We start from the raw sequence: 23,289 nt of genomic DNA, 5'->3' as shown, positions 1-23,289 counted from the left end.
ATGTGGGCTTCAGTAGTTGCGGCACACAGTCTCAGTAGTTGTGGCTCTCAGGCTCTAGAGCGCAGGCTCAGTAGTTGTGGTGCACGAGCTTATTTGCTCCACGGCATGTGAGATCTTCCCGGACCAGGGCTCAAACCCGTGTCCTCTGCACTGGCAGGCAGATTCTTAACCACTGTACCACCAGGGAAGCCCGAGGCTGCATTTTAAAACCAAATCCTTGTGTTTGCTTTGGCAGCGCATATAATAAAATTGGAATGATACAGAGTAGATTAGCATGGCTCCTGTGCAAGGATGACACCCAAATTCGTGAAGTGTTCCATATTTTTTACAGATTGCCTACAAACACATGAAAGGATGCTCAACATCACTAATCATTAGAGAAATGCAAATCAAAACTACAATGAGGTTATCACCTCACACCAGTCAGAATGGCCATCATCAAAAAATCTACAAACGATAAATGCTGGAGAGGGTGTGGAGAAAAGGGAACCCTCTTGCACTGTCGGTGGGAATGTAAATTGATACAGCCACTATGGAGAATAGTATGGAGGTTCCTTAAAAAACTAAAAATAGAACTACCATACGACCCAGCAATCCCACTACTGGGCATATATCCTGAGAAAACCATAATTCAAAAAGAGTCATGTATCACAATGTTCATTGCAGCACTATTTACAATAGCCAGGACATGGAAGCAGCCTAAGTGTCCATCAGCAGATGAATGGATAAAGAAGATGTGGCACATATATACAATGGAATATTAGCCATAAAAAGAAACGAAACTGAGTTATTTGTAGTGAGGTGGATGGACCTAGAGACTGTCATACAGAGTGAAGTAAGTCAGAAAGAGGAAAACAAATACCGTATGCTAGCACATATATATATGGAATCTAAAAAAAAAAAAAAAAAAAAATAACACTGAATCCTCAAACTCTTGAGGTGGGCCTGGTTACATCAGGCAGCTGTGTAAGTATTGAGCCGGGATGCGATTCTGGATCTCTGATTGTTTACTAGAATGCTTTCTCCTGTTCCCTCATTTGCAGAATGTTTAGGTTGAACCAGCAGATTTTCCTAATTATGGATCTAAGTCAACTCTGGTATTTTAGGGCTCCCTGTACCTGAGCGAACTAGTCCGGAAAGTCCAAAATGACTTCAAGTCAAAAAGTGTACTTATATTTAAAGGTTTTTTACTTAAGGATTTGGTTCTGGGCTATGTGTCATAGTTTTATAGGAAATAATAAAGTTCTGGGGAAGCCGGACTGAGAAGGAAGAAATGGTTTGATATTTCAGTCCTCCTTCTCTGGACTTTTGTTTTCTACTTTCTGCTGCAGGTGGATAACATATCTCTGTTTTGCAAAGCACTAGTCCAAAACAGTTTCTTCTTCCCTAGGAGAGGAGAGTTCCTGAAATGATACACATTAAAAATATAATTCTTCTGACTTGCATTAAAATTTTTTGATTTTTTCTTCTAGATCTTTGATGGTACACATTGCAGAAGTTTATTTCAGAGCTTGGAAAAAGGCTTCAGGGAAAATATTAGAGGTATTTCCTTTTCGTTTTATGAAATGTTAACGTTTTTATTGTGTTCTGGTTACTAAATAAGTAGCTACAGTAGGGCCATTTGAAACCTGTGCTGATGCTTGTCTGTCACACTAAAGCCCATGGTGAGTGTCCTCCACGTGCATTCAAGGTCACGTCCGTGCCTGAGCACAGCCTCAAGATACCCGTGACTCACCGTGCTGTGTAGTTTGAGTGGAATCAAGACTTTTGCCCCAGGCATTTTGGCAGCTCTAGACCTGTAGTGCCCAGCCACATGTGGCTGCCGGGCCTCTGAAACGTGGCCAGTCCAAACTGAGATGGGCTGTAAACTCACCAAACTTGGAAGACAGTGTGGGAAAAGAAGAATGTAAAATATCTCGTGGTTATTTAAAAAAGAATATTGATTGCATGTTGAAATGATAGTGTGTTGGATATATTGGGCTAAACAAAATATATTATTAAAACAAGTTTACCTTTTCCTTTTTCTGATTTTTATGTGGCATCTAGAAAGTTTAGAATTGTGTTTGTGGCTTGGGTCCTGTTTCTTCTGGCCAGTGCTCCTCGGTACCCTCTGGCCACCTCTTTCACATCATCTGAGAATTTAAGGACTGTGTTTGAATACAGCTAACCTTTAATGACTATAACACCTACATTCTGGCTGTGTAATTCACAGTCACAATTAAACATTCACAGGCTTTTTTGGAAAAAAATCAAAAGAAAGTGTCTTTGTCTGATATCCCTTATGTTTTTCTCATACTAGGTTCTTAGTTGTGTTTTTTTCCTTCTGAGAGTAAAATTTTTACTCTTAAGTCATAAAGGGGTCTTTCCTCCTGGGGGAGCAGGTCCTGGACTGGTGGAGGTGGGGAGAGGGGAGGTTAACCACCGGATGTTTGGAGTTGATTTCTGCCCACTCTGCTCTCCTGCCCAGCTTAAGCTTTGGTTAACTATACTGGGGTCTATCACTGACATCTACTTCTAGAAAACTAAAACTTACCACTTCTGTTCCCCTGCTGACAACTTGTAGAATAGTTTTACAGTGTATAATTTTTTGGAGAAATGGCAGAACTGGGACAATTGTTATGCATTTTTTTGCATTGCTTTATTACTGCATGAAACTTGTTCACAGGAAGGAGTATTTGTTCCCCTTTTCTCCAATAGTGGTTTAAAAAATAGGAGTTTGTAATTTAAAATTTAATTTTGACTAGATCTGTACCAAATTAGTACTAGCAATTTGTACTTCTCAGCTTCACTCCCTTCCCTCTCTTCCCTCTGTCCCTTCAAGTTTTTAAAGCAAATTCCAGATGTGACACCTTATTTATGTGTACTTCAGTATGCATCTCTAAAAAGTATGGTTATACAGTGCCATTATCATACTTCACAAAATTAACAATAATTCCTGCGGATTTAAAAAATTAATTGGGTCATATTTAAATTTCTCTGCTTTGTTTAAAAAATGTCTTTTTATAGTTTTTTTTGGAATCAGGATCCAGCAAGTCTCCCAATTGCATTTGCTTGTTACAGCATTTAAACCTCTTAGAGCATTCCTCACTCTTCTCTTTAAAAAAAAATGTCTGCCATTGATAATGTTGAAAAGCCTGGGTCAGTTGCAGGATGTCCATGTTCTGGTAGTTAGCTCTCAGGGGTCAACTTCTGTGGCCCAGACACTTGACTGGCAGTGCCGTGTGTCTCCTATGTCATCTCAAGTCAGACAGTTCAAAGTTAATGGAGAAGAGGTAAAAATGTTAGTAGCAAATTTTCCTTATCTCCTTCCCTAAAACCATGGAATCCTGGGTATGGAGGCAGAATGCAGGCTAACACACCAGGCCTTCACAGTCCTGGCTTGAACGAGGAGCTGCCACATCCCCGCCCCTGCCCCGCCCCTCTCTGTGGCAGCCCTGAAAGGTGGTGTTTTGGTCAGTTTGGAATCATGGCCCCCACCTTAGAGGTAGTTCATTGTCTGTTTTGGGGGGGCTCTTGGAACATATCCAGTCTTCTGAGATTATCAGGATGACTCAGGAGAGGGTGCTTCCCGGCCCCCCTCAGTCTCTGAGCCCTGTCTGGCTTGAACCAGGCTCCAGTGCCCTGCTATTTAGCACAAATGTGATATTTCATCAAATAAGACAAAGGAAACTAAAAGTTCTCTTTGGTATATGAAGATGAAAGGAATTCTAAGAGGTGTAGACTTAAAGTCGAAAAGCTCTGATGAAAGGATCCAGGCTTTTTCCCTCATGAAATAGAAGATGAACAGATCAGACGGTCCTTTTGTGCTCTAACCACTGTAATGCCTGTCCTGCCGTCTGTGGGAATGCACTCACCCAAGTTCTCGCGTTCGGTGTCGTTGCAGGCCATCGAAAATGGCTGCATCCAGGACTTCTTGTACCATGGGGTCCACCTTCCTCGGAAGTCTCCAGTGCACACCAGAGTGCGCGAGGTGAGCCACACTCTCACAGCACTTTTGAAAATCATGTCTCATCTTTTTTGTTTTCAGATAATTGTTTTTGTGAAATTTTGTTAAGCTTTCACAGGCATCCGTTAAAAGGATTTCTCAGAATCTTGATACTTGGAACCTGGGACTTTTACCCTGCCACCAAAGTTTTGATTAGGAAAACAAAGGTCTACTGTTAAGACATCAGAACTTTATTCAAACAACTTTAATTGAATTATTCGACATAAAAATGCATAGAATCGTCACTTCCTTACTGCCACTACCACTGTTTTCAAAAAAAGGCTATTCAAGATTATTTTTTGTTATTTACTCTCATACATTACATTTCCACTTTGTATTCTGCAAACCAAATTGAGTAAATGCTTTGATAGTTTCTCTTGATACAATTTTATTTTTGAAAGGTAGTCTCAGAATTTGGATATGGATTTTATCCTCATGTTGTGCATGATCTGACTAAACAAGGCTCTGCTGTCAGTGTGGTTATTACACTGATAGGAGTTGGCTAATCACAGTGACCCTGGACTGACTAAACAGGGCTCTGCTGTCAGTGTGGTTTTTACACTGACAGGAGTTGGCTGATCACAGTGACCCTGGGGAAGGAATTGGAAGGTCTGGTCTGTGGTGCTGGTCAGTGCCCTAATCCAGGGGCGACGCCTTCTTTGCTTTCTGTTAGTCTTGGCAACTGTGTGTCAAGCTAAGGGAAGAAAGGCTACCTCTTTATTTTTTTGTATAGTGAAACTATTATTTGTAGGACGTAAATTTACTAATTATATTAAGTTTGAATGGACAAAAAACATTTCTTTTATGTTTTTGATGATTTACTTTGCATTATCCAAAGATAAAGAACCAGGGATAAATATATCCACGTGCCCCTTCCAAGCCCCCAGCACACACACAGTCCCAGGTGCTTCATAAGCTGTAGGACAGTTGGGGTCATTTACTTCATGTGTATGATTTGGCGTTTCAGATTCTATTTAATCATAAAGAATAACGTCATGTTAAACTGTACAGATGTGTGATGTAGTTGCTTCACTCTTGGACCAAATAACTAAAGACTTTTTCATACCTGATTTTCTGCTGTGATAGTGTGAGTGATTAAGGTATTATAAGTATAGGTATCATCATTTGTTAAATTTATGGAAAAATGCACAGAAGGAATTGAAAGGCAGAATATTAGATTTCACTTTTCAAATGAAATGTATTCCTGGACTCCAAGTAATTGTTCCTACTGCTTATAGCACATTATAGCTTCTTTCTCAAATCCTTTTTTTGATAAATATCAAATTTACCTGATAAGTCATTTTATTGCTATATTGAAAGAAGCTTCAGGAAATACCTTAGGAGTCATTTGAAAGTAAGAAATCGTCATATCGTTGATGAAAATCTTCTAAAATTAGGTAGTAGTAATGGTTGCACAACTCTGAATATACTAAAACCCACTGAACTATATACACTTTAAAAGAGTGACTTTTATGGTATGTGAATTGTATCTCAGTACAGCTGTTTAAAAGCTTTCTATGAAGTGAGTATACCATTGATGACAAATTAATATTGTACACAGAAAAACAAATGATAGACTAAAATCTCCTAAATGAAAAATTAACAATTAGAAAAAAATAATCCCCAGATTGTAGTTTTTAGGGCAAAATTGATTCAAGTTTGCTTAAAGTATAGTCTGTAGTTTTATAGCCTAATTTAAAATTTTTTTCCATTTTTCATTAATATAATTTTAGCTCCAAGAGTTGTGAATTAAGGAAAAAGGCAACATTGATTGTTGTTGGGGGCAGGAGTCTGTGAAGAGTTGCTGGAAGATTCTGGCTGGTTAAAAAGGGAGTAGAAGAGAACAAAGGGATGGAGCTAAAAGAGCAGTGTGTTTTCTGATTATCCATGAGTTTGGGGATGAACTTGACATCTAAGTTAAGTTTCTCCTGGAAAGGATCACTAGGCAGTGACACCTGTTTGAGATAAAGTCACCCCTCGGGATCTGCCGGGGATTGAGTACCAAATGCACGGATGCTCCAGTGCCTTATACATCCTCGTACACTTTACATCATCTCTAGATTACTTACAGTAACTAATACAGTGTAAATAGTTGTAAATACTATGTAACTATTATGTAAATAGTTGCTAGTAAGCAGCAAATTCAAGTTTTGCTTTGAAACTTTCTGGAATTTTTTTTTTTTCCAAATATTTTCTATCCAGGCTTGGTTGAATCCACAGATGCAGAATCTGTGGATATGAAGGGCTGACTGTATATCCTGTTTTTGAATGCCCAATATAGGTTCTTAAAACAAAAGACGGTTGTAGCCAGTGCATTGTAGAATCAGAATGGGTTGTAGAAAGCACTTAGGCTGACTCCTTTTTCATTTGACCCTGAAGGTCAGAGGTGTAAGTGACTTTTTATGAGGTTTTGTGGCTACTGGTAGAAGAGTAGAAGCTGGAACCCAAACCTTTGCACAGCCCAAGGCCGTGGGTCTTTCTCTCCACCATAGATGCCTTTTGCATGATTTCCATGTTCCGTGCTGTCAGCATGTCTTTCCACTGTGGTTCCTGTTAGAAAGATTTGTCAAGACTTATGAATAAGGTGCAGCCTATGCTCCCTGTTGTTCCCTCAAAGTAGGATCTTAGATGCTTTTTTGAAAACACCAATGTTACCCTTCTGTTCTTCTGTTCTTGGCTCTTAGGTGCTGAGTTATCTTCATCGTCAAAAGGAAGTTCGGCAGGGAGTGGAAGAGATGCTTTACAGATTATATAAGCCCATCCTTTGGAGAGGATTAAAGGTACACCTCTTAAATAGTCTCTCTCTGTTTAGAATGCTAATTATGCTTTTGAGTTTCACGTACTCTAATTCAGAATTGCAGTAAGGCACTAAAAGTAAGACTCGAGGCTGGGAATGCTGTGAGATTTCGGGTGAATATTTTATTCTTTTATTAAAAGCATTTCTTAAACTGGGAATCTGAATTGGTTTAGTGCAGACTGCACAGCTGGAAGGAGGGTAGACATGCTAACAAGTAATCCGGCAGAGCTGGGCTGTACCGTCCTGGTCCTCAGGACCTCCTGCTGGTGACTGGGGGACAAGATGACAGCACTCTGAGGAGTGGTCAGACGAGCACATGGGTAATTTTCAACACAGGTGACTCTGGTGTTGGGAGCGGGACATGATGGTCACTGTTTCTTAATGACACAAGATGGGCTTTGAAGCAAGGAAACATCTTTTAATATCTGTCGACATGGAGCTGGGAGTTCAGCTTCACTTAAGGAAGGTCTCACAAGTTTGGTTAGTTTAAATGTTACAGTTGTCTTTAATTTGTAGATAAGTCTATATTGAGACACTAGAAGCATTACTTTAGGAATTCTACACTGAAGCCTTTGAATGTCAGCTCGCTCTTTGGATTCTGAAACTCTTCTTTCAACTATTCCAGGCCAGAAACTCGGAAGTCCGGTCCAATGCTGCACTGCTGTTTGTTGAAGCATTTCCTATTAGGGATCCAAACTTTAATGCCATTGAGATGGATAGCGAAATTCAGAAACAATTTGAAGAACTCTATGTATGTATTTCATGTGGTCGAGCTCTTTAAGCCTTCAGCTCTATCTGGGCCTCGTGTGGGTCCTGGCCATCCCCCCGTAACTGCCCTGTGCTGACCCCACATGGCAGACTTTCCAGATCTTGACATTCTTCAAGGAAATCCATTCTCTCCCTGGTACCTCTGTGACAGTGTGGACTCGTAATCTGTTTCCTCTTCCTCTCAGTCTCCTTTAGGACATCTAGTCGTTTATTGTGTGTAGTTTTAAGCGTCTTACGTTTGTCCCTGTCGCCCTAGCAGAGAGACATTGTAACAGTGGTTAGGACAGATGCTGTGTTTGATTCCATCCCTCGTTTGATAGCTGTGAAGCTTGGGGCAAGTTTGGGCACTGACTTTTCTGTCTTCATCTGTGAAGCGGGCACGGTGATAGTGCCTGCTGTAAAGTTGTGTGGCAGCATTGTCAACAAACACACACTGGTTATGTTTTAAGGCAAGTAACGCCTGTTGCAATGGATGTTTTTCAGATGACTGACTTTTCGAATGAGACGTTAGGACATCAGGATGCGACATTTATTTCCAAGGGGTATCTCGAATCTTTTCACCTGGTGGGAGAGTGTGAGCCTCTGCTTCTTTCTCTACAGCCCTTTACATTTGCAGGGTCTCCTGACACAAGCTAAGAAATATTATTGTCCTAGTTAGTAGAATAACATTTTAGGAAGTGATAGCAAAAATGCCATGATGATGGTTACCCGTAGCAGCCCTAAAAACTTCCTCTGGTTTGTTTGTTTTCTGATCTCCTATGAAAAATCTCAGACATGCAGAAAGTTGAAATAATAGTATAATGAGTATGTGTCTACTTACCTCTCCACATGCATTCACATATGTGCATTCACATATACATGCATAAACACCCAGCCACACACACAGACACACACACCCCTAAAATGAACAGTCATTAGTATTTTGCCATGTGTGCCTCATCTACATGTATGTTTATTTACAAGTCCCTTTGAGGATCATGGTTAATTTTGTGGAAAGATGTTGTTGGGCAAACCAAAACTAGATTTTAGTAGCTTTTAGCCATAAAACTATGAAAAAACTTTTGCTCTTTTTAATGCAGGTGTCCAATCTATGAACCACCTCTGTTTTTGCCTGAGTGTTTAAGTCTCTGCATTTGAATGCAAAGATGGAGTGTGTGGCGGTGGCCCAGCTCCCACCCCTCCTACATTGGACCCGTTGTGTTACTTGCCTACAGTGATTGCTTGGCCCCAGCCGCTGACCTGACTGTGTACGAGGACGACGTTGCAGGACTGGGGCCACCTGTCAGCCCGCAGATGGCAGTTTGCACAGTGATTAGCGTGGGGTCAGGCGTTTTGTTCCGAATGCCAGTTCCCACCTAAGAAGTCTGATCTCTTTCAAATTACTTCATCTCTCTCTAGTCCTGGTTCTTCTTTAAATCTGGGAATAATATTTTATAGGATTGTGATGAGGTTTCAGTGAAAATTTGTGTATAAAGCATTTAGCTCAATCCCTAGCCCTAAGATGACAGTGGTTATAGCTGTACAAAAGGACATTAAAATATGTAAAGGGTTGTAACTGTCACACACAGTCCTCTATATAACTCAGAGCAGTCTATATTCGGATTAATCACGGTGAGTTTTGTATTTGTTTTATTAACTATTTAAAAAATAAAAATTATTGCATGCTATTTTGTTCGAATTTAAGGAAAGAAAAGCACTAAAAGATTGTCAAAGTCACTTAAGTGTTTTTTTTTCAGAACAAGAAATATTAAATTCTAAATAATTCCTTTAAATTAAAAAAATGGTAGGTTGTAGAAAACATGTTATACATGTACATGTATAATATAACATGTACATATTATACATGTACATGTTATAGTTAGTTTTTAAAGTTGCATATGTCTTAGTGGAGATAGGGTTATGTTTTTCAGGTAGCAAAACTTAGTCAACAATCTAAGAAAAATGAGATGTCACTGTCAAAACAGATTTAAAACAGCAATAACAGATTTTCCACTCTAAGTCTTGTTTGGGATGAAAACTGATAGGGAAAGGCTCATGTGTAAGCAGCAGGCCCTCTGGAAGCCTGGAATCACCTTCGGAAGTGCAGTGAACGTGCTGAGGGGGTGATGGTAGCCAGCGAGTGTGAGAGCCGAGAGAGTCTCGGTGGGTCCTACCTTGCCGCAGGGCGTCCTTGGGGAGGCAGGTGCCTCTAACTGTTTGAGCCCTAAAATGTTCTTTATTTTTCTGTGACAGTTTACAGTTTGTCCAGGTCGAGAATTTTGTATTCAAAATCATTTTATTCCAGGACTGCCAAAATATTTTGTATTGTTTTCTAGTGTCGAGGGTATCTGAAACTTTAAGGATGTTTTCCTTTATCTTTTGATTTTTTTCTGCTGCTGTAGCATGGAATTCAGTCCATTGGTTTGAATCTTAGACAAAGGGAACCTTCTTAATCTTTTTCTTTTCTACTTTCCAGTGTCTGTTTGTTTCTAACTTCTTTTATGAAGCAGGGCAATGTAGTAGTTAAGTTAATAACAGTAGTAGTTAAGAGCAGGAGTTGTTTCTGTAGAGGACCAGACAGAAGTGATTTTAGGTCTGTGGGCCACGTGGTCATAGCTGTCCCATCTGCCGCTGTGGCACAAAGGCGGCCACACGTGTACAGGGAGGAGCAGGGGTGGCTTGTTCCAATGAAACCGATCCACAGACACCAAAGTGTGAATTCCATGTAATAGTCTCGTGTCACAGAATATTATTCCTTTTACCAACCATTCAGAAGTGAAAAACCATTCTCACGCCCTGTGGACCACACAGGGATAGGCATGGGCCAGTCTGGCCTGTGGGTTGGCGGTGAGTTCATGACGCTGCTGGATCAGGGCCTGAGTAGGTGGCAGCAAGTCTTGTGGGGTGGACGGGGTGGCGGGAGTCCAGGAAGTGAGGGCAGCGTTGACCCTGTGTCCTGCACGCTTTCTGCTCTGCTGTTTCTCCAGCTGGAGTGGAGGGAGGCCTTGTTGGAGGTGGCAGATCGAGGCCTCCATGCATGCCTGTGGTTTGGGAGGTGCAGTGGTTCTCCTCATAGAAACCGCTTTACAAGTCAAGTGCCCTCGTCTTGGTGACAGTGTGATTGATTGGAGACACAGATGTGGGCCCTGACTCCTGTGGGACTGTGTGTTGCAAGGTGATTATCCAGAATTATTTTTGAGGAATAATGTTGGAAGTAATTCATAGAAAACAAAAGCCTTAAAACCTGTGGATTCCTAATGTTCTCTTCTGTTTTTTATTGTATTTAGTTTATCTTTTTTCCTCACTGTTTTCTCAAGTGACCTGTCGTCTTCACTTTTCCATCCCTATTTTGAATAAAGGATTGGGTTGAAGAGGCAGCTGGCCTGGGTTTTCTCTGGTTGTGCAGAGCTGAGTATTAGTAGCTTCTTCCTTGTCTGCTGAGTTGGCCGTGGTTTTTCATCCATGCACGGGGCTTGTCAGCAGACGGGGTTCCCCTTGGGCTCTGCGTGAGGAACAGGCCAGCTGGTGTGCACCGTCCCTGGGTGGGGAAGGAGGGGTCTTTCCTGCTGCGTGGCGTCCTCTCCTTTCTTCTTTCTCGTGGAGGTTGTGGAGTTATTGTTGGCTCTCCTGTGCACCTGGCCCCCAGCGTCTGTTTCGAGGCCTTCCCGGCAGGTCGCTTACGCCCGAGCTGCCCTGTGTCCGCCGAGTCCTGACCCTGGGCTGGGGCTGGTCTGAGCTCTGTGTGGGCTCAGCAGGGTCCGCCTGCAGCCCTCTGTCCTGCGGTATGTGGAGCGGTCCCCTGCTTGCTCTTTCCCGTGGGACCCCTTGGTGTTTGCAACACCGCCAGGGAGGAGAGGAAGGTTACTCATCCCCAGCTCGGCCTTCTTTTGGTCTAGTCATGGAGTAAGGGTTATTTTTGTTTTTAAACTTTGAATTAGAAAGTTTCACATGTAGCAGTAGAGGGCCTTGTACAGTGAACCCCATGTGCCCCCAGACAGTCCCGGTGATACTGACCTGGGCCCACTTGGTTCCCTCTTCCCCGTTTTGAAGCAGATCTGAGCAAGCATTTCAGCTCTAATTACTTCAGTAGGTGTCCCTAAAAGACAGGGACCCTTTTTTACTTTCATTTTTATTTATTTATTTATTTTGCGGTACGCGGGCCTCTCACTGCTGTGGCCTCTCCCGTTGCGGAGCGCAGGCTCCGGACGCGCAGGCCCAGCGGCCACGGCTCACGGGCCCAGCCGCTCCGCGGCACGCGGGATCCTCCCGGACCGGGGCACGAACCCGCGTCCCCCGCATCGGCAGGCGGACTCGCAACCACTGCGCCACCAGGGAAGCCCCAGGGACCCTTTTTTAAAGCATAATCCTACCACTGGCACAACTAAAGTAAGATGAATTGTGATTCTTTGATGTCATCAAATATCCAGTCATTGTTTTTCAGTGACATTTCAGTGATGTTTTTTCCAGTTTTGTTTGAGTCTGTGTCCGGATGAGACCTGTGTTGTGGTCGGCCGGTGTGTGTTCATCTCTTGGACGATCAGTTCCCACTTAGCAGTCACTCCCTCTCCCTCTCTCTTTTGTTCTTTCTATTTTGCTTGCTTTTGTTGTTGTTGAGGAAGCCCAATTATTCTCATTTCCCACAGAACCTAGCCTGCTTGTCACTGATACGTGCCTCTGCCCTTTGTATTTCCTGTAAGTTGGTTAAACAGAGAGTTGACTGGGGTCACGTTTGTTGTGTTAGATGCTCCACGGCTGTTGTGTCCGTCCATCAGGGGTGCATAACGTCGTCGCCACTTAATGTTGTTAGCAACCCCGGACGCCCACTGCCTGGATCGGTTCTTTACAAGCAGGGTCCCTTTATTCTGGGCTTAGTGCATTACAGCATTTTGGAAATTCATGAGAGTGGTTTAATAGGTTGTGTCTCACAGGACTGACCGAAGTCCCTGAGTGTCCCTCTGCATGGCAGGGCCTGTGTCGGGGGCCCTGCTGTCAGCAGAGTCCAGCAGACAGAGTTGGCAAGTAAGGCACAACCTGCGTCTGGATGTCCTTAAACACTCGGCTGCAGAAACGACAAGAAACTGAAGATCCCCGAGTCTGTGTGTGACTCTATGACTTGAAACGTCTGTTAGGTTGTGACTGCCCACTGTGCCCGTGTGTAAAGCCAATATTGATAAAAAACGAACTAATATAAGATAATTAAGGCTCTTTCCCTCTTGTACTTATAGAGCCTTTTAGAAGATCCTTATCCGATGGTCCGTTCCACAGGGATCCTTGGTGTTTGTAAAATAACTTCCAAATACTGGGAGATGTTGCCTCCGACTATTCTTATTGACCTTCTCAAGAAAGTAACTGAGGAGCTGGCGTTTGACACGAGCTCTGCTGACGTGCGCTGTTCTGTCTTTAAGGTAAGGTTTTAAATTATATAAGCAATGCCTGTTTATTGTAGAATAGTTCTCAAATACAGAGAAAGAAAAATTTAGAAATCACCCATAGCCCTACTCCATAAATATAGCATTATTGACATTTTCGTTGTATATCCAAAGTAACCTTTTAAAAAAACAAAAGAAAAGTGGTTTCTAAAAAAATAGTCTACTTGAAATAATACTAGTTTTTAGTGTATGTGTTGGGGGGAGGGCGTAGCGTTTTAGAGTAGTAGCTGCGTGTATTTAAAATTGTTTAACGTTTTTATACATTAGAATGGGCTTTGTGTGTGTACTGTGTGTCACTCTATGCACTTTAAATAAGAGCCTACAGAATACTCTTTGTCCATCACCCAGCTTCAGCAGTTCTCAGGGTGCACCCGCTCTTGTTTCACTGTAGCTGCATCCATTGTCCCACACACACCATTACTTTGAAGCAAATCCAGGACATTTATCAGCTCATCTGTAAACATTTCAGTGATCTTTAAAATATAAAGTCCCATAAAAATGTATATCCTAAGAGCTGGAAAGAGAAGGTGGTGGAGTGCGTCAGCTCTTCAGACGTGCGTGTCTGGTCTGAGCTTGGGCCGGTCTCTCGGACGCCTGTGTGAGGTGTGGGCACAGCCGTGCGGGCCCTGTGCCCCCTCGTTTTCATGCAGCATCGAGTCAGGAAATACAGGGAATCTGTGGGATGTTAAGAGAACCTAAAAGGACTCTTAGACTGCAGCTTTGGGGCCTCTCCACCAGGGTCCTCTGGTTTCTTGCAACTGTAATAAAACCCTTTCAAGTGTAGTTCAGAGAAAGCACCGAAAAATTATTTTGTAACCACTTCAGGCTTGTTTGAATGAAGCAAGGGATGAGCTGATTGTCAGGCACTGAAGCCATGCTAATCCATTAAAATATGCTTTTTATATGAAGAGGTGTTAGGAAAGAGTTATTTTCTGTGGGTATGTGTATTTCACTAGTAGTTTTAGTAAAGATGGACCTGAATTTTTCTTACCTGAACTTTTCGTGGTTTATGTTCTAATTTTGAACTGTTTATCTTTCTCCTTTCTTGTAGTGCCTGCCGATAATTTTGGATAATAAATTAAGCCACCCGTTATTAGAGCAACTTCTGCCAGCGTTAAAGTACTGTCTCCATGACAATTCGGAGAAAGTGAGAGTGGCTTTTGTTGATATGCTGCTGAAAGTTAAGGCTGTGAGGGCTGCTAAGGTAAGGTGAACAGAGATTTTCTTACTTAAGACACGAAATATATAAGTACATTTATTTTCAACAACAAAAAGACAAAGCAGTTTTAATTCCAAGAGTTTCAGTGACTGCATTTTAAACCAGTTGGTGTCTGGTATATTCTACTAGTTGTTTGTGTCATAAAATTTTATTTGTTTTGTCAATGTATGTTTTCTTTTTGAAAGACATTAATGCAAGCAGCCCCCACCTTAAATTATATTTTTATCCTATACATGAAAGTTTTTGTTGAAATATTTAAATGCTTGGCACACAGTAAGCACTTAAAATATTACTTGAGAAAATGGTGAGTATGAGACCCCCATCCCCCCACGTTTACAGGAGGAAGCAAGGAGGTATTTGTTGGTTTGTGTGCATTTTGGTGTAAACTACTGAGGGGAGAGTGTTTTCCCTTAACTCTAGTTCTGTTCAGCTTTTGGCTAAAAATGTTAGTTATAAGGTTCTGCATTATTATTTGCTAACACTGAATTTTCTTCTCTGCACAGTAGCTCTCTGAAATTTACTTTAAAGTGCTGTTGTGTCGAGGCCCAGGATTTGGGAACAAGCTGACGTGTTGGTCAGCGTAGGGTCAGCGCATGGCCCTGGGGTGCACTCGTGCCAGGAAATGCTTCCATGCGGCCACAGAGAGGAGCGCACTTAGGAGGAAGGGCCACTCAGCGAGGCGCGTGGGAGCGAGTGCAGAAGAGCTGTAGGGTCTGCCGGCTCCATAGGACGGGGAACATATGTGTGCATTTGCTCAGCTACGGCTCACACATCCCTGGCAGAAAACAGGAAATCGGCACCATTCTCTGAGGCGAAGGGAGGGGACTGGATGTCTAGAGACAGGGTGCTGGGGAGGCCTTACCGCTGCAGAGGATACGCATTATTTTATGCTTTTCAAATTTTGAACTGTGAACTTTTTTCATGAGAAAAATAGAATATTTTACGTGACTCATGTGGTACAGATACCCCACGTCATGCCCAGTTGTAATGCCTTGGTACGTTTGTTGAAAATCAGTTTCTTGTGTGTGGTCTGTTTCTGGACTCTGCCTGTCCATCCTCAGGCCAGGGCCGTACTTCCGAGCTCACTGCAGCTTGGCAGGAAGTCTTGCAGTGTGTGTCCTCCCGCTCTGCTCTTCTTTCAGAGCTCTTGGTGGTTTGGGGCGCTTGTATTTCCATATAAAGTTTAGAATCGGCATGTCAATTTTGTTAATAAAAAGGCTGGCTGCAATTTTGGTTGGCTTTGTTATAACAGCCTGTTGAAAGTGTAGTTCTGAATCTGAAACGGGAGTTTCCGCTAGTGTTTTGTTTGAAGTGTGCATCTGTTTGCAGAGGATCACTGAGGTGATGGCTGGTGAGGCAGTGGGCAGAGCAGGTGTTCTGAGGTTTGTGGGTCTTCCCAGGAGAACAGGGAAGACCTGGACAAAATGTCTGACTGGAGAGTTTGGGGTTTGGGGGAGTAGTAAGAGCAGAAAAGGAAGAGTAATGTTTTAATGAGGTGGTTCTTTTCATGTCAATCCTTGGCTTGCACAAGCAAGGCAGAGCGTGATTTATCTGTGAGGTCTCTGGAAAGGTTTGTTATAGGCGCACCAGCTAATTCTCCTTGAAAATCAAGGTCAGAGATTGACAGGCCTGCGGAGAGGCAGCTAACAGGAAGGGGGGTCGATCATCCAGCAGGTTGGCGTGACAGGTAGTGTGCCACTGCAGTGTCTGACACTGGCCGTGCTTGCGTTGTTAGTGCACGTTGGCGCAGCCTGGCCTCCTACATATTGCTTTGAAGGAGTGAGGGGTATATATACCTCCTTACTTTCCTTGGTGAACGCTGGCAGTGCTGTACTCAGGATCTAGGAGCCACATCTTATGTGCGAAGGCCCTGGGCACGAAGACATGGTAGAGAATTAAAGCTGATTAGATAAAATTATGTCCTGTGGCCAAGGGGCAGTTACCAACTTAGTTAAGTAGGCTTCTGTTTATAATTTTCATTGTCAGTGCTAGGGGTTTCAAGTTGTTTACTGTTGGTTTCGAAATTCTACATTTTTAGTATTGTATACCTGAGATTTAGGCCAAATCAACAGTTACTAATATTGAAACGTCTTTATTAAAAAAAATGGTTTTTTTTAGTATGCAGTTATTATTTTTTAATTAATTAATTTTATTTATTTTATTTTTGGCTGCGTTGGGTCTCTGTTGCTGCGCGCGGCTTTCTCTAGTTGCGGCGAGCGGGGACTACTCTTCATTGCGGTGCATGGGCTTCTCATTGCTGTGGCTTCTCTTGTTGCGGATCACGGGCTCTAGGCGCGCGGGCTTCAGTAGTTGCGGCTCGCGGGCTCTAAAGCACGCAGGCTCAGTAGTTGTGGCACACAGGCTTAGTTGCTCCCCGGCATGTGGGATCTTCCCGGACCGGGGCTTGAACCCGCGTCCCCTGCATTGGCAGGTGGATTCTTAACCGCTGTGCCACCAGGGAAGCCCCTATGCAATTATTTTTAACATTAGGAATGAAACACCAGTTAGCAATTTTGTTTATGGTCTTGTCTGATGTTAATATCAACCTGTGGGTAGTATGTTTAGATAAAATAAAACCTCAGGTAATTGAAGAACCCTAAACTAATCAGAATTGTTCTTCATTTTATTTTAGAAAAAGTGAATCAAAGAAAAATAGGTTAAAATGGGGAGTTTCTGGAAAGGCAGACTTGCGGGGAATGTTCACTGCAAGAAAAACCCGTGGAACCTTGGCATTTGGTGTAAGTGCCGATCGCTAGTTTCTGTTCAAGGTCGTCTGGTCTCCATGAGGGCTCAGGAGCCAACCTTTCCAATGTGAAAACCCTCTCTTTTAGGCACTGCCCCTCGATCCAGTCTCAGTGCTGTGACCTACAGTGTTTCTTGGGTATATTGGTTTCAGCAGGTCTGAACTCTGCGAGGTATTGAGGCTTGAGAAGCCCCTGGTCTCCTGAGTGCCTCGGTTTCCCTCTTGGGATCTGTCTGTCACTGTGCCGGCCGCTCCGGGGTTGACACTCAGCTGGTGGCATGGCTGTCGGGCGGCACTTGTCTTTACTACAGTGACTATTTCAGAAACACCAAGTGTGCGCATGGAAGTGTTCCGGGAGCATGTCGGGGAACGGTCGTAGTGTCGGATGCTCAGACATTTCCTCGGGAGAGGGGGAGTATGTTTGTCTGAATGCGCAAGGTCCTTCTGAGCTGGAGGGTGGACTGAGGTATCGTGGGAGTGAGGACAGGGCCAGGCGGGCAGCTGGCGGGGGGCGGGCAGCTGGCGGGAACCGGTCCCTGGGTGGGGGGTGGGGGGGAGGAGACCGGGGAGCATACTTAAGTGCTGATGAGAAAGGTCCACTGGAAGTCCTGGAGAGAGGGGACGGTCATGAGAACCAGGTCCTTGAGGAAAGTCTGTGTCAGTGGTGCTGTCCCCTTTACACAGATGAGTGTTAAGTGTTTGCACAAGTGACAGAGACAGGATTTGAACACTGTACCGTCAGAGTCTATTTTATTTCCATTATTCTGTGGTGTTTCCCCTTGTTTTGAATTTCTTGCTGAGAAGTCTGGCCCTTTTCTGTGGGCAGCGGACGACTTTGATGCTTTTACGCTGAGGGGCAGCATGACAGTCCTGCCGTGTGCAGGTGTGGGCAGTGGCTGTGAGGCGGCTCGAGGAGGCCTGTGGCCACCCGGGCAGCACTCAGTAGAGGGCGGGAGGGGTGACCGTGAGGGTTGCCTCTGTGTCCGAGGTGGGAAACGGGAGACTCACTTTAGCTTTCTGTGCCAAACCTGTTGTAGATGTTTAAATTCATTTTTCATATTAATGGGCCCCAAGTTGTGGTGTTTTAGGAAATTTTAAAATTATTAGTCTGATAATCATAACTGTCATTTGAGGGTCCACTGATGGTCCTGATGGATTATAATTAATCCCAGCAGCCTTGTGCTTATCTGCCTTATGTGTCAGTGCTTTTTAAAATACGGGTTTATTTTAATTTGTCTACAGAAGAGTCACAGATTCTGGTATAATCATTTGAGATGAATTTCCTTGAATGTAGAAATTAGTTCCTTTTTGATTATACTCTCCTTCTGCACATGTGCTTTATCCACAGTTTTGGAAAATATGCCCCATGGAGCACATTCTGGTCCGTCTGGAGTCGGACTCTCTGCCCGTCACTCGGCGCCTGGTGGGCCTTATCTTCAACTCCTTCCTGCCCGTGAACCAGCCCGAGGAGGTGTGGTGCGAGCGCTGCGTGACGCTGCTGCAGATGAACCATGCGGCTGCGCGGAGGTTCTACCAGCACGCGCACGAGCACACGGCCTGTACCAACATAGGTACCCAGCCCTGCCCCGCGCCGTGAGCCTGGCGTGTTTGCTTCGTGCTCAGTGTGGTTCTTAATGAGTTACCGTAAAGTAACACTTTAATTATTTGGGATTATAATTTCAGTGTTAGAAAATTTTGTTGAAGATACACGTAAATTAATTATTGGTTGTCTCACACATTTTAGCAAAGCTGATTCATGTGATTCGCCACTGCTTGAACGCCTGCATCCGGAGGGCTCTGAGTGCATGCGGGGAGGGCAGTGAGGAGCCGGGGAAGGAGAACGTGAGCGTGAGTCGAGCCGCCGCTGCCCGGCGCCGCCTTGGGGCCATGGGGCTGGGGCCTGGGCCACGGGGACGGGAACAGGGCCACGCGGACGGGGTCGGGGCCACGGGGGTGGGGACCCGGACGGGTGCTTCTCCCGCGGGAGAAGGGCAGGGCAACAAGGCAGAGGTGTTATTTCCACAAGCCGTTACCTTAGCAATAAAATTACTTATTCCTTTAGTGCTGATACTTCACCTAATTATTTTGGAGGATCATAAGTAATTTTCTAGAAAGAATTTCTGTGTATCCTTTGTAGTTCACTGTGGAGTTTGAGTAGGATTTAATACAAAGGAAAACTTATTATTGCTGACACTCTTTTCCCAGTTTTCTTCACCTTAAGCTTCTGTATATATATATATATATTTTTTTTTTAATTGCTTTACAATGATGTGTTAGTTTCTGCTTTATAACAAAGTGAATCAGTTATACATATACATATGTTACCATATCACTTCCCTCTTGCATCTCCCTCCCTCCCACCCTCCCTATCCCACCGCTCCAGGTGGTCACAAAGCACCAAGCTGATCTCCCTGTGCTATGCGGCTGTTCCCACTAGCTATCTACCTTACGTTTGGTAGTGTATACATGTCCATGCCTCTCTCTCGCTTTGTCACAGCTTACCCTTCCCGCTCCCCGTGTCCTCAAGTCCATTCTCTAGTAGGTCTGTGTCTTTATTCCTGTCTTACCCCTAGGTTCTTCATGACATTTTTTTTTCTTAAATTCCATATATATGTGTTAGCCTATGGTATTTGTCTTTCTCTTTCTGACTTACTTCACTCTGTATGACAGTCTCTAGGTCCATCCACCTCACTACAAATAGCTCAATTTCATTTCGTTTTATGGCTGAGTAATATTCCATCATATATATGTGCCACATCTTCTTTATTCATTCATCCGATGATGGACACTTAGGTTGCTTCCATGTCCTGGCTATTGTAAATAGAGCTGCAATGAACATTGTGGTACATGACTCTTTTTGAATTATGGTTTTCTCAGGGTATATGCCCAGTAGTGGGATTGCTGGGTCCTATGGTAGTTCTATTTTTAGTTTTTTAAGGAACCTCCATACTGTTCTCCATAGTGGCTGTATCAATTTACATTCCCACCAACAGTGCAAGAGTGTTCCCTTTTCTCCACACCCTCTCCAGCATTTATTGTTTCTAGATTTTTTGATGATGGCCATTCTGACTGGTGTGAGATGATATCATTGTAGTTTTGATTTGCATTTCTCTAATGATTAGTGATGTTGAGCATGCTTTCATGTGTTTGTTGGCAATCTGTATATCTTCTTTGGAGAAATGTCTATTTAGGTCTTCTGCCCATTTTTGGATTGGGTTGTTTGTTTTTTTGTTATTGAGCTGCATGAGCTGCTTATAACTTTTGGAGATTAATCCTTTGTCAGTTGCTTCATTGGCAAATATTTTCTCCCATTCTGAGGGCTGTCTTTTGATCTTGTTTGTGGTTTCCTTTGCTATGCAAAAGCTTTTAAGTTTCATAAGGTCCCATTTGTTTATTTTTGTTTTTATTTCCATTTCTCTAGGAGGTGGGTCAAAAAGGATCTTGCTGTGATTTATGTCATAGAGTGCTCTATGTTTTCCTCTAAGAGTTTGATAGTTTCTGGCCTTACATTTAGGTCTTTACTCCATTTTGAAGCTTCTGTATATTTTAATTTGACCTGGGGTTGGCACACGTAGATTGGGTCTGGACGTTACCGTATTTTACAACTAGATGGGTGGTGGCGCTCTTAAGGATTTATTCACCGCCACTGCCCTAAGATTCTACTAGAAACGTCGTGGGGTTGAATTTTTGGGAATGAGCTTTATTTAGAATTGTCTTTGAAAAAGTAATTTATCAAGGAAGCTATATAGCTGGTATTTCTTCAGAATCCAAAGTGACCAATTATATCATTAAAAAAGGAACATTTAAGACTTAGAAACGTATTACTTATAAGCAGTATCTTAAGCTTGTAAACAAACTCTCATGCTTGTATGTACCTCTGAAGTAAAAATTTTGGGTAGTTTTGTGGTGCTATGTAGATTAGGGTACTGGCCTTTAAAAGAAAGTCACAAGATGTTGAATATACTTCAATTAAAACCAAAAAAAAAGGAAGTCACAGAAGATAGTTTTGCCCTTTTGATGAAACGTGGTTCACGCTGGCTGCAGGGTGAGGCTCCTGCGCTGTCCGGCCGCTCCTGTCTCCACGGCCCCGCCCTGGATGCAGGCCCTCGGCCCTTGAGAGCCAGGAGCCTACAGGGCCGCCCCGCGCTGAGGCTGGGGCTGCGCCGGCGGGTGGTGTGTGGGGCTCAGTCGGCCTGCCTGGGGGCTGGGGGGAGCACTCCCCGGACCCCAGCTGCCCCCCGCTTCAGCATCCCCTGCCCTGTCTGTCTGCTGGGGCAGAAGGGGGAGGAGAGAGAAGAGCCTGATGTCATCTTAACGGCCGAATCTGCCTGGCAGATCCATCAGTTCATAGGCCTGTTCAGCCTGGGCTCAGGAAGCCCTCAGCTGGGAGCGTCTGGAGCTAGTTCTGCTTTCTTGGTGGGATCTGAGTTCCTCTTTTCAGAGTTTTCCCCTCAGGATATGGGTTGGGTGGGCAGGATTTTTTAGGAAAGTGATCCTGTAACTTTAGAAACCCTCACTGGGATGCCAGCTCCAGGCTCGCGGGGCCCTGCGCCTCTGGGCCACCCCTTCACACTGATGGATGGATGGTGGAAGTGGTTTCTCCAAAAAGTGAAAACTGTTACAGTTCTCAAATACTGAAGGAACCCTCCACCCCCATATTGAACCTAGACATTATTGAGAAAGCTGCATTTATCACATTTTAGGTCAGTTTCTGTACCGTTAGAAAACACAAGGGTGCTCTATTGTAACCGGTAGTAGAAAAAATATACAATTTGCCATCTGGATTTTGTCATTCTAAGAATATTTAATGGCTTAAAGCATAATTTTTTGAATTGGTTCTTTTACCTTTTCACATTGCTATCTACTAAAAATCTCTGCTTTCTGTTTAATGAAATCTTACTTAGGAACTTAGCATATTTTTGTAAAGGAGAAATGGTGGCTTTCTCAGGGGACTTTAATGATAAGAGTGCTATGCTAATCACTAGAATGTAAAAAGTAAAATTAAATACAGATTGAAGTTTTGTCAATTTGTTATCTATATCATTCTCATAGTAGTATCTAAGCCTTTAGTAGTTTCATTGCTTTTTAAATTTAGCCATAAGTCATTCCGGGTATTTAGTGCATATTGAAAAATTTAACTTTATATAGCAACTACTTTTGTTTTTTCTGTGTGCCCTCATTAATTAAGTTAATTTGTTCGCCGTATCTTTTCCCATTACATCTGAGTAGCACAAAAATACCAGCACCTGAAATGAATCCTGCTTTGCATCTCAAGGTAGCCCCTTCCAGGAAATGGCCTGTGTGGCAAGTTGTCAGTTTGTCACAGTCACCGGACAGGGCTGGCATCTGAAGTGGAGCACGCGCAGGCGAGCGTGTGGTGCTGGGGAGGCGGCCCCACCCCTCTGCGCAGACAAGGAAGGATTCGCTAGAAGACACGCAGACACCTGGTGCTGTCACTCCCTGCCAGCCCACAAACCAGAGCAGCCCACGGTCGAGGGGGAGTCAATCCCATCAGACATCACACCACAGTCTTAGGGGTTCTATCTGCCTCTCCTTCCATCTCTGCCTTAGGTCTGGAATTCTGAGATGTGCTTTTAGACACAGTGCTGTTCTCTTCAGAGTGATTATGATTTGATTCTTTCACAGTACAATTTTTTGTATCTTAGGCCCTGGACCAAACGCTGTCAATAAGTGATACTGCGTCCATGGCGGGTTTGTTAGAGATCGTTGTGATTCTTTGGAGAAGCATTCACAGGAGTATGGAGAATAACAAAGAGGCCAGAGTGTACACCGTTAGCAAGTTCGCCTCTATGCTGCCAGAGTACATGAAAGCGTTTAAGGTAAGACGGGCCACCCTGCTAAGGCAGGCGCGCCAGGTCACATTTGTGCAGGACCAGCCTCTGGACCTGCTCCTCCTCTGCAGAGGCGGGGGCTGAGCCACCGCCCACCCCGCAGGACGCTCGGCCTCTCGCCCTTCACAGGGTGAGGCCACGTGTCCTCCAGCCTCCATCCCTTCACCCGGGGACTTGTCTGGGGAGCACTGGTTTTCTATCTCTAATGTCCTGACACTATTTTAGAATCTGGTTTGATTTGCTGGGAATTGAGAAAGAGGAGTTTGTGAACATCAAGATGTAGTAGCACCTTGGTTTTGTGGGCAATTTTAGGCATTTGACAGCATCCGGCAAGCACATGTTTCTGAAGTATCCGAGTTGTGTCTGTGTTATTGAGACAGACAGAACTGTGTGCATAACTTCTGTTTGGAGGAAGGAAACCTCCTCATTCCTTGACTTTCTATTTCTGAATAAAGGCCATATTTCAAAACCGATGGAAATAAAACTGCTATGTAGAAATGTAAATTTATTCCTAATT

At 43.6% G+C, this 23,289-nt stretch overlaps 1 protein-coding gene across 1 annotated transcript in view; it reads left to right on the top strand.

Moving 5' to 3' along the window:
• Positions 1-23,289, top strand: part of NCAPG2 (non-SMC condensin II complex subunit G2) — a 59,472-nt gene that overhangs the window by 9,561 nt on the left and 26,622 nt on the right. The window contains exons 7-15 of the mRNA XM_082846150.1: positions 1,473-1,542; positions 3,884-3,970; positions 6,670-6,765; positions 7,408-7,533; positions 12,755-12,934; positions 14,010-14,162; positions 18,269-18,491; positions 18,665-18,768; positions 22,587-22,760. Coding sequence (XP_082702276.1) covers positions 1,473-1,542; positions 3,884-3,970; positions 6,670-6,765; positions 7,408-7,533; positions 12,755-12,934; positions 14,010-14,162; positions 18,269-18,491; positions 18,665-18,768; positions 22,587-22,760 — 1,213 coding nt within the window. The remainder of the gene's footprint in view (positions 1-1,472; positions 1,543-3,883; positions 3,971-6,669; positions 6,766-7,407; positions 7,534-12,754; positions 12,935-14,009; positions 14,163-18,268; positions 18,492-18,664; positions 18,769-22,586; positions 22,761-23,289) is intronic.

Source organism: Leucopleurus acutus (genome assembly GCF_964270905.1).
Source record: "Leucopleurus acutus genome assembly, chromosome: 9".
NCBI lineage: Eukaryota > Metazoa > Chordata > Mammalia > Artiodactyla > Delphinidae > Leucopleurus > Leucopleurus acutus.
Note: the sequence above shows the minus strand (reverse complement) of the source record. Positions and strands in the feature narration are given on the sequence as shown.